This window comes from Micromys minutus (genome assembly GCF_963924665.1).
Source record: "Micromys minutus genome assembly, chromosome: 30".
Taxonomy (NCBI): domain Eukaryota; kingdom Metazoa; phylum Chordata; class Mammalia; order Rodentia; family Muridae; genus Micromys; species Micromys minutus.
This window is the reverse complement of record NC_137965.1, coordinates 23,982,775-23,996,348: the sequence shown is the minus strand read 5'-3', so window position 1 is coordinate 23,996,348 and position 13,574 is coordinate 23,982,775. Positions and strand designations below refer to the sequence as shown.

The 13,574-nt window shown below is 45.8% G+C and overlaps 1 protein-coding gene across 13 annotated transcripts in view; it reads right to left on the bottom strand.

Moving 5' to 3' along the window:
• AFDN (afadin, adherens junction formation factor) overlaps positions 1 to 6,216 on the bottom strand; it is a gene marked incomplete at its 3' end in the record, with an annotated part of 127,361 nt that extends 121,145 nt beyond the window's left edge. For all 13 annotated transcript variants that reach the window (XM_080941699.1, XM_080941707.1, XM_080941708.1 and 10 more), the window contains exon 1: positions 5,990 to 6,216. In XM_080941699.1, the coding sequence (XP_080797825.1) occupies positions 5,990 to 6,094 (105 nt within the window). In that variant the 5' untranslated portion in view covers positions 6,095 to 6,216. The remainder of the gene's footprint in view (positions 1 to 5,989) is intronic.
• Positions 6,217 to 13,574: the final 7,358 nt, after the last annotated feature.

Below are 13,574 nucleotides of genomic sequence, written 5' to 3'. Positions count from 1 at the left end.
CATAACACACTTCTTAGTACTTTTCAAGTACAAGCACAAGCCAAGCACATACACAGATGAGCTGAATCTGCACATAACCTCTGCTAGGAAACTAATAGAAACCCCAAACCTCTGAACAAAAGTAATACTCTCCCTAATGTGGACACAACTTTCAAATATTAAATCATGATAGTTTTTAGCAATCTACATTTTATTTATAATAAAGGAAAGTAAGTTTATATCTAAATAGTTATTTTATTTTCTAACATTACCCTATAGTTCAAGTCTGGCAAATTGTTAAAAACAAGTTAAACCTATGCCACCAGAACAATAACCTATGTTGAACAGTAATCTTCTACAACTACTACTCAATTCACCCAGGATAACACAACAATAAGCTTGTTTCTTAAGCTTCCACCAACCTGGTACCATATCCTAATATAGTTCCTTTATTTTTTTTCAATATTTAAGACACTTCTGCTGATATTCTACTGTTGTCAATTAAAATTCCATAAAAATCTACAGTTTCAACATTTATATTCCACTGGGCCAACAAACTGAATAAAGTTATTTTCATTGGCACAGGAAAGCTAATTAATGAATTAGAACTGGTCACTAATACCAGAACTGTATCTAGGTGGCCAAGCCCTAGCTGACTAGGCGGTAAGTCAAGTCTCTACTCCATGACCTCTACAGAGAAGACTATGTACAAACTTACCAACGACAAAGCACCCAGAAAACAAGGAGCTACAGAAACCATTCATAGAATGTTCATTCTCTATGTTGAAGAAATGCTGTCATTACAGGGCTAGTCCTATGGCCTTGCTGAAATTAAGACACTGCCAGATGCCAGCTTCTAACTCTCAAACTCCCCTTCCAAGTCTGGTATAGAAAATTTCTCAAGACTTCAAGACAGATCTGTGATTCCAGAGAGCAGCTATTGGGGATATCTGTAGGAGGCAAGTGATAACTACCTGGTTGGTATATTTGAAAATAACAACCTGGGCTGGAGAGATGGCTCAGCTGTTAAGAGCACTGACTGCTCTTTCAGAGGTCTTGAGTTCAAATCCCAGCAACCACATGGTGGCTCACAACCATCTGTAATGGGATCTAATGCCCTCTCCTGGTGTGTCTGAGGACAGCGACAGTGTACTCACATACACAAAATAAATAAAATTTAAAAAAAAAGAAAAAGAACAACTTGATTGTTATCTATGCCAAATGTGTAACAGTTATACCAAAAATTAGCCAGCTAGGATGTTGTAGAAGCATAGAATTTAAAAACTGGCTACCAGGAAAAAAACTTCCTTGTCAAGATTATTTTTCTCTTCTTCCTATTATCAGTTGTTCTGATTTTCCCCCATGGAGTCAAAAAGTACCTAAGTATATATTTGATAGTGAAAAATAAGGAATATTGATCAGGCATTTGAAGTGGAAGCTTAAGGGTTCTTTAGAAAATCGGTTGGATGGTGTTTTGCTGGGGCAAACACATGAAGGAGTGGACATAGATGTGAAAGGCTAAGGCAGACTCGTGAAGGAATGTTTCACTGAGGCAGACACAGGAGAGGATGTTCTGCTAAAGCAAGCACCTGGAAGGACACATGATGAAGGAGTCTTTGCTAATGACACACATGCATTGGTCCGCCTTACACTGCGTAGTTGAGCTGTATTTGTCAGGACTCCATAGAGAGAAATCCACCAAAAAACTTCTGGTGGTGAGCTTTAGTTTCTTGCTGCTTCTGCAGACTCGGGCTGACTGGATGCATGTGCCGAGGTAAGACACATGTAGGACACATGATGTTTGCAGGGTACTCCTCAAAGTGAGGGACACAGAGTTCGGCTTGCTGATACAGCTAGCTGTGCAACGCTTGTGGGTCTGATCTTCACTTCCCAGAGAGAGGCAAAGCTGAGAACTCCTGGTGTTCCTGCTGACCGGAACCAAGGCTGTGGTCTGGCTGTCTCTACTAGGTTAGTGCCACCACTCCTGCTTCCTGTTTGCTATTCTGACTCTACTGAACTGGACTGCTGGTGTATCCACGAAGTGTTTGCAAGTGGATCAAAGCTGCCACTGCCTGCTAATCTGTGAAATGAACTGCCAATTTCCAGACAACACAGATGGGAGCTGCTTCAAAGAACCGTTCTAAACAGGTCCACTTCCCCACAGCCTTTCTTTTCCACTACCTCTGGTGGGTGGTGGACTGTAAGGGATGTTAACGTGTTTAAGAACCATCATTAATATAGGATTTGAGAAAGTTAGAGCTACAGGTATTGGCAGTTCTCCACTTCCACTGCTGTGTGAGCTTCAAACAGAAATGCGGCGTATACAGTATTAACAGAAGTCAGGTGTTTGGGGAAACAGGGTTCAGCAGTTCAACCATCCAACAATTATACATTAACCTGTTAAAATATTTCTGGACAATGTCATCATCTGAAATTGTTTTAAGTACGTAACCTTAGATAAGAGCTATAAAAACACAAAATTCACACCAGTTATTATAGGACATAAAGACTTTAGAGAATTGTAACAATCACTACCCGTCAATAAGTTAAGGAGAAGCCAAGTATGCACTGAGGAGGATGGGGCAGAGAATCACTAGCTGAAGCCTGGTCTGAGCTACTCAGGAAGACTCTTTCTCAAACAATAACATAAAGGTAAATAAATAACAGAATGGCTGAGCACAGTGGTACAGGAGCACTTGGGAAGCAGAGGCAGGCAGATTTCTGAAAGTTTAAGGCCAGACTGGCCTACATAGTGAGTTCCTGTCACAAAAGAAAAGGAAAGAGAGAAAGGGAGAGAGGAAGGAAGGCAGGCAGGCAGGCAGAAACAGAATGCCTATGAATACTAAATCTCACAAATAACCACCTGTTTCATTTACAATCACAGAAAAGATTTTCATCAGGACCAATACTTAAACTACAACTGTTACCTTCAAAGTCTTCAAATAGAATTAGCCTGCATGACAAAGCATCATTACACCCTAAGTGTCAGTCTGGAAGATGGATGTGGCTATAATAAGCTATGCAGTTACCGCCTCTTCGCCTGAACGCTCCCTAGTCCACCTCTTGTGGCAATCTTCATGTTATTTTTTGCACACATCTTCACATGACTTCTAAAGATTAACCAAGAAATTAGAATGAATCATGTTCACCTATAATAAAACACATGTGGGTGTATACACAAATTCTGGGTTACTTCTTTCTCTACAGAGGCAAAAAGGCAACAATGAATTAAATAATGAATGGCTGACCGTTATCTCACAAAGCTAAAGTCAATAACTTAGCAAAGTTCATCAGCATAACCTTTATGCAAAAGTTGGAATAAAACAAAACCTTTATTATGTGAACAATTTTCAAGTTCAAGATTCAAAGGGGCACTCTTCCATTATAAATCATCAGAAATCCCTAATTTCAAAGCCCTAATTTTAAAAGAGTCCCATAACATTCTGAGAAAATGTTTATGAGTTTCTATTATAATTAGTGGCCAATGTATTAATTCAGCTTAACAAAAGACCCAAGGACTGACTGAAAAACGTTCAACAACTTGCTAGTTCACAGAACAAGCTCCCTTTACACAGAAATGTGAACACGCAGGAAAGTGCGAACTTAACCAGGATAATGCCTAAACTATTCTTTAAAGGTAAATATAATCCGTGTGTATCACCTTGCTCAATACAGAAAGCAAAGAATTATCAGTGGTTATCACAGCTGCCAGACACAACCAAGTCCCAGGTGACAAGTGGAGTTTCAACTGTGGCAATAGACTGCACCAACATAAACAAGCGGAAGAAAACTCTCATCATACTCTTACAAACAAGACCGCCCAATTAAACCGCTACCAGGCTTAACTCTTCCACAAATCAACTTCTTCAGTGGATCTTTTCAACGGTTACTGAACATCTACAGGGATTGGTGCAACCCCTATCCTCTTGTAGAAAACTGCTTGACAGCCAAATGGAATAAAAAGCAAACGTGGGATGGTAAAACTGTTTTCAAATACAACTTAGACAAAGCAGCTCCAGCCACTGCTTACACTAGTGCTTCAAAGAACTCAGCTTACTTTTATGACATAGGGGGCTAAAAGGACAGAATAATTTTAATAGGACCCGAAGAGTCTCTAAAAAACAAAATAAGAGAATGTGAGCTAGCCATTATATAATAAGGAAAAAGACATTTTGAAAACAATTTCATTATGAAAGGTTTTCAATTACAAGTTGTTTCTAAAATTAGAAATGTTCACATGTAAGGGAGGACAATGTAACATGAAAAAGATAATTTTTTAAGTCCTTTAATTTTTTTCATTGTCTACACAACTCTACCTGCATAAAACTGGAGAAGGGGATAAACATCCCCCAAAACATGCAACTTTAATAACTGTTCATCTCTCCAAAATGATAGATAAAAGTTACAACTGAATGCTTATAAAACGGAATCCACTTAAATCTAAAATATGTAATTTAAAACGTTTCAAAGTTAGCACCTCACTTTAAGACTAAAACACTAAGCTCAACAGAAAACACAACTTTTCTTTGCCAGACAAGAACTCTGGAGGATGGGAGATGGAGAAACAAGAGAATTCACCTGACTAGCAATATTTTACTTCCAAAGTTTATCCTGTCATTTAAAAAAAAAAATCAAGCTAATTATTCTGAAAGACACGATAATGCTGAAACTAAATTGCTTGACAGTTCCTTTCTAAAGAATGGCTTGTAAGGCTATGAATGAACACTAACTACACAGTAAATTTGCTTACCAAGATACAACTCGTAAAATCGTTACAGAAGATATATTACGAATCAGGAGTAACTTAACATCGGTGTTCAAATTAGCAGCCTGAACCTAATAATTTAGTCAAATAGGTCTCGAAAGAAAGGGCTCTAACTAGGTCAAGTGTGCTCACAAGAAGGTGAGAGGGAAGGAGAGGGAAACTTGCCTTCCTCCACAGGCAAAATTAGCTCTACCAAATGTGTGTTCGCGGCTAAGCGCTGGCTGCTGTGTTTCAGCAAACACCTCTCAGAATACAAACCCAGAGCTATTTCCAGATCCCGCACAAGTCCTGGGTAGTGTGGGGTTGCGTGAAACAAGTCTGCCCAGCCACAACTTAACCAAACGCCCTTCGGCCCGCTGTCAGCGGATCCCGGGAGCTTCCCGCCGGCCACGCAGCTCCGCCCGCCGCCTCCCCAGTACCAACAGGCTTGGATGGATACCTGCCTTCACCCCACCCCCAAGATAGTCCAGAACTCCGGTTGCGTACCGCCAGCGCGCCGAGCTGGAGCAGGGGTTATCTGTCCGCCCGCTGCGCGTCACCGTGCCCCGCCAGGCCCGGATGCACGCGCGCCGTGGGGCGCACCGGGCTCACACCGCCGCGAGCACCGGCCGGTCACGTGGCCTCGAAGGGGCCCCGAGATCCGCGTCCAGACATTAGGAAGACGCCATCAAAGAAACCGGCCCTGATGAGCGCATCCCGCAGGGGAAGGCCCACGGCCTGCCTGGGCCGCGCGTGGGGCCGGTGCGCTGCCAGGTGGGGGCCGGGAGGCACAGGTGGGTCGCGCGGGCACAGGTGGAAGGCTAGGTGCAGTCCTGTGGGCGCAAGCCGGGCCTAAGGACACAAGTGCGCGCCTGGAAAGGGTCCCGGGGATACAGGTGGGGTCTGAGGACACACGTGGGTGCCCAGGCGGGGTCCCGGGGACACAAGTGCACCTCCAGGTGCGTCTCCGCGCGCAGGTGGCCCGCCCGCCGGCAGCGCGAGCCACCAAGCCGCCCTGGACCCCGCCCGGACGGCGGGGCGCGGCAGGAGGCGACAAGGACGAGCGCCCCTAGGGACCCCGCTGGCCAGCACGGTGGGCGGAGGCCGAGGGGACAGGGCCGCGGGCGAGGGCGGGTCCGCGGGCCGACAGGCAGGCCGGCGGGGGAGGGGCGGCCCCGGGACCCCACCGCGCTCTGCCCCCCGCGGCCTCCGCGTCGCCGGCCCGCGCGCGCCCCCCTCCCCTCACGCCCCGGCGGCGGCGCTCACCTCGGTCGGCTGGCTGATCTCGAACAGGTCCAGCCGGTTGGCGTTCCAGTGGTGAATGATGTCGGCCAGCTTCCGCCGCTCTTCGTCGCGGCCGCCCGCCGACATGATCGCGGCCGCTCCTCCCCACGGCCCGCCGGGCCGGAACACCGCAGGCCGCCTCACCACCACCACCTCCGCCGCCGCTGCAGCCGCCGCGCGTCCTCCGCCGGGCTCGGCCCGCGTCCGGCCCGCGCCGCCTCAGCCCGCCTCAGCCGCGGCCGGTGCGCCGAGCGCCGCCCCCCGCCCGCCCGCCGCCGTGCGCGCCCGCCCGCCGTGCGCGTCCCCGAGAGCGCGCCCCGCGCACCTCCGCGCTGCGCCGCTAGGTGCTGCCGCGTGGCCGCGCGCGCGTGCGTGCAGGGGGCGCGCCGGGTGTCCGCCGGCCGCACTCGCTCTGTGCCCGCGGTGTGAGTTCGGACCGGAACCGCTCGGTCCTGCGGCCGCGTCGGGTCTGCCCTGGGCCAGTCTGAGGTGTGACGGGCGAGCGGCCGGGCGGCACCGTGACGGGCGGGGCGGCCCGGAGCTGCCTAGCCGGGTGGACAGGTGGGCGTGGGCTGCGCGGCCCGCGGAACTGGCTGGCTGTCCTGCCGCGGCCCTGAAGCCTAGGCTGCGCTGGCTGCTGGGGTCAGATCCCAGCTGACCTTTCTCCGGAGGAAAGATAAATTATTATGGTTGTGCGTGAGCGTCAGTGCAAATGTTTTCCGAGCCCTCCTCCGGCTCTGGGTTCCTCTTGGATCCCCCGCATTCCTCAGCCCCGGGCAGGGAGCGGCGGTGGCCTTTGTGTCTCCGGGGAGCGCAGGACACCTCCGGGGAAACAGCGAGCCCCGGGTTAGAACGGGGAGAGACACTAGCGCGAGGTTTTTTTTTTTTTTTTTTTTTACTCTTTTAAGGCGTCCCGGTAAATCTAAAAGCCTAAAAACTAACATGAACTGCAAATGCTCTGGGTTTTACAGACGTTTATTTCTTTGTCTTTTTCATTGCCTCTTCCGTGCCAAAAATATCTGTTCGCTGGAGAACACATCCGGAAAGAGCTGTTTCCCCCTGTTCATCCAGGTAAAATTGGTATTTGGCATGCTCTAAGGGGAAGCCTTCACCGGAGCTAAGAGAGTAATCAGCTGTATTTGACAGGACCTCTTTATTTCTGCTATCTCCTTTTTCCAGTGAGAAGATAAGTTTTCTCTCTACCAGTTAGATTTCTTCTTTTGTAGGAAAGAACATCTGTCCTCCAGGCTGGGCTTTGTCTTCGTTTGTTCTTCGGCTGCACTAGTGCAGCAAGGCTACATAAGGAGGCTTTTCAGCAGAGGCGCCTGGTGTTGAACTCGTGCCATAGGGAATGAGTTCTTCTGTAGACCCCTCGTTCTCTCCTGAAAGTTAAAGGGGGGTGATTTGAAAAAAAAAAAAAAAAAAAAAAGCATATGTGCCTTCCTGTCCCTTTTGATCTTTAAGTTCTTGTGCTTCTGTGTGGAGTCGCTTGTCAGTGCAGCCTCCACACCCACAGTACCCCCTGCTAGAGCTGGTTTTCACAGCATGGGCTGGATTCCTACTGAAGAACTGGCTTTTACAGAATTAGTTTGCAAAGCTAGCAAGTAGACACCGAGCACCCACGACACGGTGGCTGGAGGGAAAACTCGGCATTGCTAGAAGCTGAGAATGGGCTCTGCAGTGTTTGTTTCTGGGAAGATATATGTGTGTAGAGTAGCCACCATACCGTGCAGGCCTTACAGATAGATGGCTCTAAATCCACGTCAGCTACCACTGGTTTCTGGTTTACTCAAAAGGGCTCCATCTGTGTCATCTTGGTCCGTGACTCAGTCCCCAAAGTATAATTCAGTGTAAGTCATTAGTGTACTGATAAAGTATTTGTATGTTCATAAAGGCTTACAAGCAACTTGAAATCTACAGAATACCTGAGATTCTCTCACATCCGCAAAGACTCGAAGAACTATTATGTGTTCAGCCAAGGAGAGCTTCAGGCTGGCCCATTATTCCACTAAACTTCATTGTTTGAGCCGCACAGATAAATGGGGAGTGGTAGGTCAGGCCTGTGTTCCAAGAACTGGGAGGCGTGGCAGGAAGATGAGGAATTGAAGGGCCGACCTCTGGAGTGAACTAGAAGTTCAAGAAAAAGAAAAGGGAACCAAAACAACATTCAGAGTCAGTGTTGTGATTTCCATAAAAGAAAAATGGGACACAGGTAGCCTTGGTAGTACAACCTACATCCTGAATAAGAGGAGGACAAGGACGGGTGCTTAAGCCAAGGGCTCACTGAGGCTCAATACCCCTAGAAGAGCAGTCAGTGCTTAACCACTGAGCCATCTCTCCAGCCCAGTTATGAACAGTTAAGCTTCCACTTTATACTTGAGTCTTGATCGTCCCTTTTAAAGGTATTAAACTGTTAGTTGCATGTTAAAAAATAAGAGCCATCAGTACTGAGCCAGGCAGTGGTGGTGCCTTTATTCCCAGAGCTCAGAAGATAGAAGCAGGTAAATCTCTGTAAATTCAAGGCCAGCCTGGTCTACAGAGTGAGTTCCAGGACAGCCAGGGCTACACAAAGAAATCCTGTGTTGAAAACCAAACAAACAGAAAAACAAGAACATGCGTACTGGCATGATGGGGAAAATATATGAGAATAAATAATTACATTTCTAGATGTTAGTTTTCTTTTCCTTTTTTTTTTTTTTTTTTTTTTTTTTTTTTGGCAGTCTTATGTTTTTCAGACTTTCCTCGGATATACTCTGTAGCCAAAATGACCTTGAACTCTGGTCCTCCCTGTACTTCTGGAGTAACTGGGCTCTGGTGTGGAGTGAGGGAGTACTACTACTTACAGCTTATGCTGTCCTGGAGGCTTGAACACTGGCTTCCTGTGTGCTAGACAAGTACTCTACCAACTGAACTATATCCCCTTTGAAATTTATGTTCACTCCAAAGTATTTTTTAAAAGCCAAATTGCTGGGGCCGGTGAGATGGATAGGTTAAGAGCACTGTCTGCTCTTCAGAGGTCCTAAGTTCAAATCCCAGATACTACATGGTGGCTCACAGCCATCTGTAATGGGATCTGATGCTCTTTTCTGGTGTGTCTGAAGACCCTGACAGTATACTCACATACATAAAAATAAGTCTTTCTTAAAATTCCACAACCAGCTATATGTAGTAAACCCTTTTCTGCCTCAGTTTGCACAAGCCCCAGGAAAGAAATACCAGGAAGATGATGAGCACATCTCAGAGAAGTAAATGACACATGCAGCAGCTACTAATGATCAACAGATCATTTGACTCCCAATAACTTTCATACTTTAGCAAGTTGATAGGATGTTGAAATATTTCAGTTCCGTAACTGCACAGATTGGCTTACAAATCGTGTTAATAGACACATCAAATCCGGAGGACAGAATGAAGGCACAGGCAGAGACAGCACTAATGTAGAGATCATCTTCCGCAGAAGCCTCTGCATACAAGAGTTCTAGGTCGTTAACCTTAAAGAACAAACTGCAGGCTAGACAGCTCAATGTTGATTAGTTTCTTTAAGCAAGAAACAAGGGAAGGGAGAAAAGGACAGGAGGGAAGAATTCCAGGTGAGGTTTCCATAGGTATGTACTTATAAATCTTTACCCTGTCGTATTTCTGGTGTCTGATAGTCACATTTAGAATAACTCATAAAACTTCCAGAAAGCTGCTTTTACAGAGAATTGTTAGAAAACGACTGTAGAAGCAGGGAGTGGTAATACACACCCTTCTTCCATCCTAGCAGGCTGACTCAGGCCAACCTGCTCCACATGGTGAGTTCCAGGCCAGCCAGGGCTACAAAGTAGGACTCTGTCTCAAACAGGGAGGTGGCAGTGAAGCTTGATGACAAATGGCTTGATCCACTCACTGCATAATGTCTGTATGGCTTCTCCTCCTCCCTGGTATGGATAGACAGAAGGGGCTGCCAAGGCATATAGCTCAGTGGTACAGTATGTTCAATCCCCAACACTGAAAGCATAAAATTCTGCCAAGATAAAAGCCATGATAAACCTTATTCCCCCACCAGATCTTTACAAAGCTTCCAACAGTACTAGGAACACATTGCACACATAATGCATAAGAACAAACCAAATTTACCAACTTATTTTATATGTTTCCATGGCCCTAATTTTAAAAATATACATATGTGTAGTATTTAATATAGGCTATATAAAGAATGTATATGTATGTATAATTTTACAGGAAAACTGACATTCTAAAATGTAAATTCTCATTAAATCTTTAAAAAAAAAAAATAGGGTCTCTGTATTTCTCCTAGCAAACGCTAGGCCCTGGGTGATCTGATACTCACTATGTGGACAAGACTCACTTCCATGTCTTAGAAATTGTCCCTGCCCCTTCCCCTGTGGGGACTGAAAGCATGCAGCACCACACCTGGCTGGCCTCCACCTTTTTGTATATTCCACTGGCATGGGCTACCATAATCTACAAATTTTATTTAAGAAGTAAACAGTACATATTAACTGAAAAGAAAATGTCATCTTACAATGTCTCACCAACAATAAAAAGAGAAAAAGCAGCGTTGAGAAATGTCTTGTTCATGAATGTTCCCTAAGATAAACCTCTTCTTTATCTGCTTACATATCTGTAAATTTAAAAATATAAAAAATGGAGGGTCTCACTTGCTTTTGAAAATGCAGTGCCACTTAAACATTTTAAGCATGCCATTGACTTTTTTTAATGCCATGAGAAGGGGGAGCTTGGATCTGGCCTTCTGTTAAGATGGTGTGAATACATGCCCTGAAGCACTCTGCCACTTCTACGGATCTGCCCTGAATACACACCAGGAATAAGGAGGAGATGTGGGTATCCATAATGGAAGCCACGGGGATGTGGCTGAGCACCCGTCAGAAAAGGTATACACAGCAGGAAGGGGCTTGAAGGGTGGAGTCTTGCTAGACACTGCAACCTGTACCAAACAGATTCCGCACAGGGCTAGGTGCTTGGTGGGTGGGGAATGAGAGGAGAAAGCCACTGTCAACTACAGCATACAGGTGTGGTTTACATAAAGCTATGCACCAGAAGAGAAGCCACCAGGGCAGCCTTCTAACCAGTAACTATGCTAGCCCATCCGGTGAGGGAATCTGATTCATCTATCCAAGACAGCAGGTGCTTCCTTAGTCACAGCCCTCCTTATAGCAAGAAAAAAAAAAAAAAAAAAAAAAAAAAAAGCTGAGCAAATAGAGTGCCGGGCATAAGAAGCTAGCAAAGCAGAGATTCCTAAAGTGTGTGAAGAAACCTGGTGCCGAAAGACCTTCACAGTTGGCAACCTCGAGAGAAATTCCAGAGGAATAAAGAATAATATTCCGAAAAGAGTTTAAAAAGAAAATGTGTTTTAGGAACCTTAAAGAAATGTCTGAGAAGATAATGTGGAGTCTAAAAAATTGTAAGGAAAAGAGAGCAAGCTGGGACTGAATAGTGGGGCACAATTAGGAATACCAGCTCAAGGCCAGCCCAGACTGCATAGACTTTGTCTCAAAAAGAAGAAAACTAGGGCAGTGGTGGTGAATACTTTCAATCCCTGCACTAGGGACACACACACACACACACACACATATATATATAATGTATGTACATATATAAAATGTATGTGTGTATATATACTTTTATATATAAACACACATACACGTGTGTGTGTGTGTGTGTATATATATATACAAATGACTTAAATCTAACAAATATGCCTCAACCTAATCCCAAACCCAGCAAGTCAGACTCTCAAGGAGAGGCCAGTAATCTATATGTTAGTCTCCCTTGGGGAATCTGCTGCTGGTTTAGGATTGATAACCATAGATCTTCAAGCTCCATTTGACCTTGAGACTGGGTCTCTCTCTCTCCCAAGGTAACACTTCTCCTTCCAATCAGGTGAGCCTGTCTCCACTCCAGCACAGAACATGCATGTGATCAGAGGAACATCACCGGCCAACAGCCACAGTGCCCAGGTTTTCGACCCACCTCTGTCTAGGGCTGTAAACTGATCTTGTACCTGTCTGAGCCAAAGTCTCAGGCAGGAAATAACCATGGAGGTCAACAGACATTAACTGCCCTTGCTGAGCTGCTCCGATGGTCAAAGCCAGTGAAGGCTCACAGATTGTTTTCCAAGAATGTTTGAAATCGGTGCTTAAACACAGGCAGCTTGAGGGAAGTGTGGAAGAGCACTCACTGCAATGCATGTGTGAGGGAAACCGAAGAAGCACCACCTAGGAAGGAGAAAAATCCTTACATTTTAACTTATCATCATTTCATTTTAACTATTAAAAGACACTGCATTAGAACTTTCATTTGCTCAGAAGAGTTCAGTAAAGTTCTGAAGTCTTTGTAGGACTTTAAGACTTAGAAGGCTCTAATATCTTGCAATATCTTGTGTTTTTGTGTTTTGGAAAGGAAGGTGCTGTGTTACCCTGACTGTTTTTTTCCTCCAGTAAGTTTAGTGAGTCTGGCTCGGTATATTGTACCTTTTTAAACTGTACATTCTCAGTGGAATAAAACCAGTTCTCACCTAGCCTTACCCAGACCCTACAGTCTCCAACCCCGGGTTCCTAGGCTCACTGCCAAGCCGCCTTCTCCCATGCTGCCACTGGCCTGCTGACATTTCTCTAAATGCTTGATTTAGAGGCTCATCTCTCTGACCCTGGTGTTACCCAGAACGCTCCCTTCTTGCTCACAGTCTGCCCCCTTTGTCTAATCCTGGCAGTTCTGCCTGTCACACAGTCATTTAGTTTGTGTTCTCTCTGCACAAACCAAGCCTCCCCAAACACAACTCCCATAATGGTCCATTCGTGTTCACAAGCAGTAAGACCCTCGCATCAAAGCCAGCCATCCAGTTATTTCTGCAGCTTTATTTTCCCACAGTGTCCTATGTGAATTCTAAACAGCGTATCCATCTCCTGGTATTTCTGTCCCTGCACCTCTCCAGCTTCAAACCTCCGCCTCTCTCTGCGTGGAAGCCCCCTTTCCATGCAGATGAAATTCTGACCACCCCTGTTGTTTACAAGCTTAAACTCACCCTGCTGAGTTCACAGAATTTGACTTTCCACCCTGTACACTAGGCATAGCCACGTGACTTGTTTTGGTCAGTGGGCCATGAAGAACTAGCATGTCACTTCTGGTGTCAGCGGTGTCCTACCCTTTCTAACCTTGCTGCAGTGACTGGCTGGGAAAAGAGACACTGGAGATGTCACAGTGCCCAGGAGCTAGGGCTCAGTCACAGCCACGAGACATCAGCTCTGGAAAGCCAACAAGTCCTCACAGTGATACTTACAGAAAGCAAGTTCTGTTCCAATAAGCCCAGAGTTGAGATTTGAGGTTCCTTCTGGAAGCAAGAGAATGTGGCCCATTCAGATTCAAATATCTCCCTAGACCCAGCCAAAGTGCCCTCTGCCACTCCAAGCTCCTACCACCCCTCCCTACAGAAACCCAGTGCGTTTTGTCTCTTCTTCTTGGAAATTATGTCTCAGAATGATGGAGTCACTATGACTTTAGAGTCATAAAATCCTGAATTCATCTAGCTGCCATTGGCCATTTA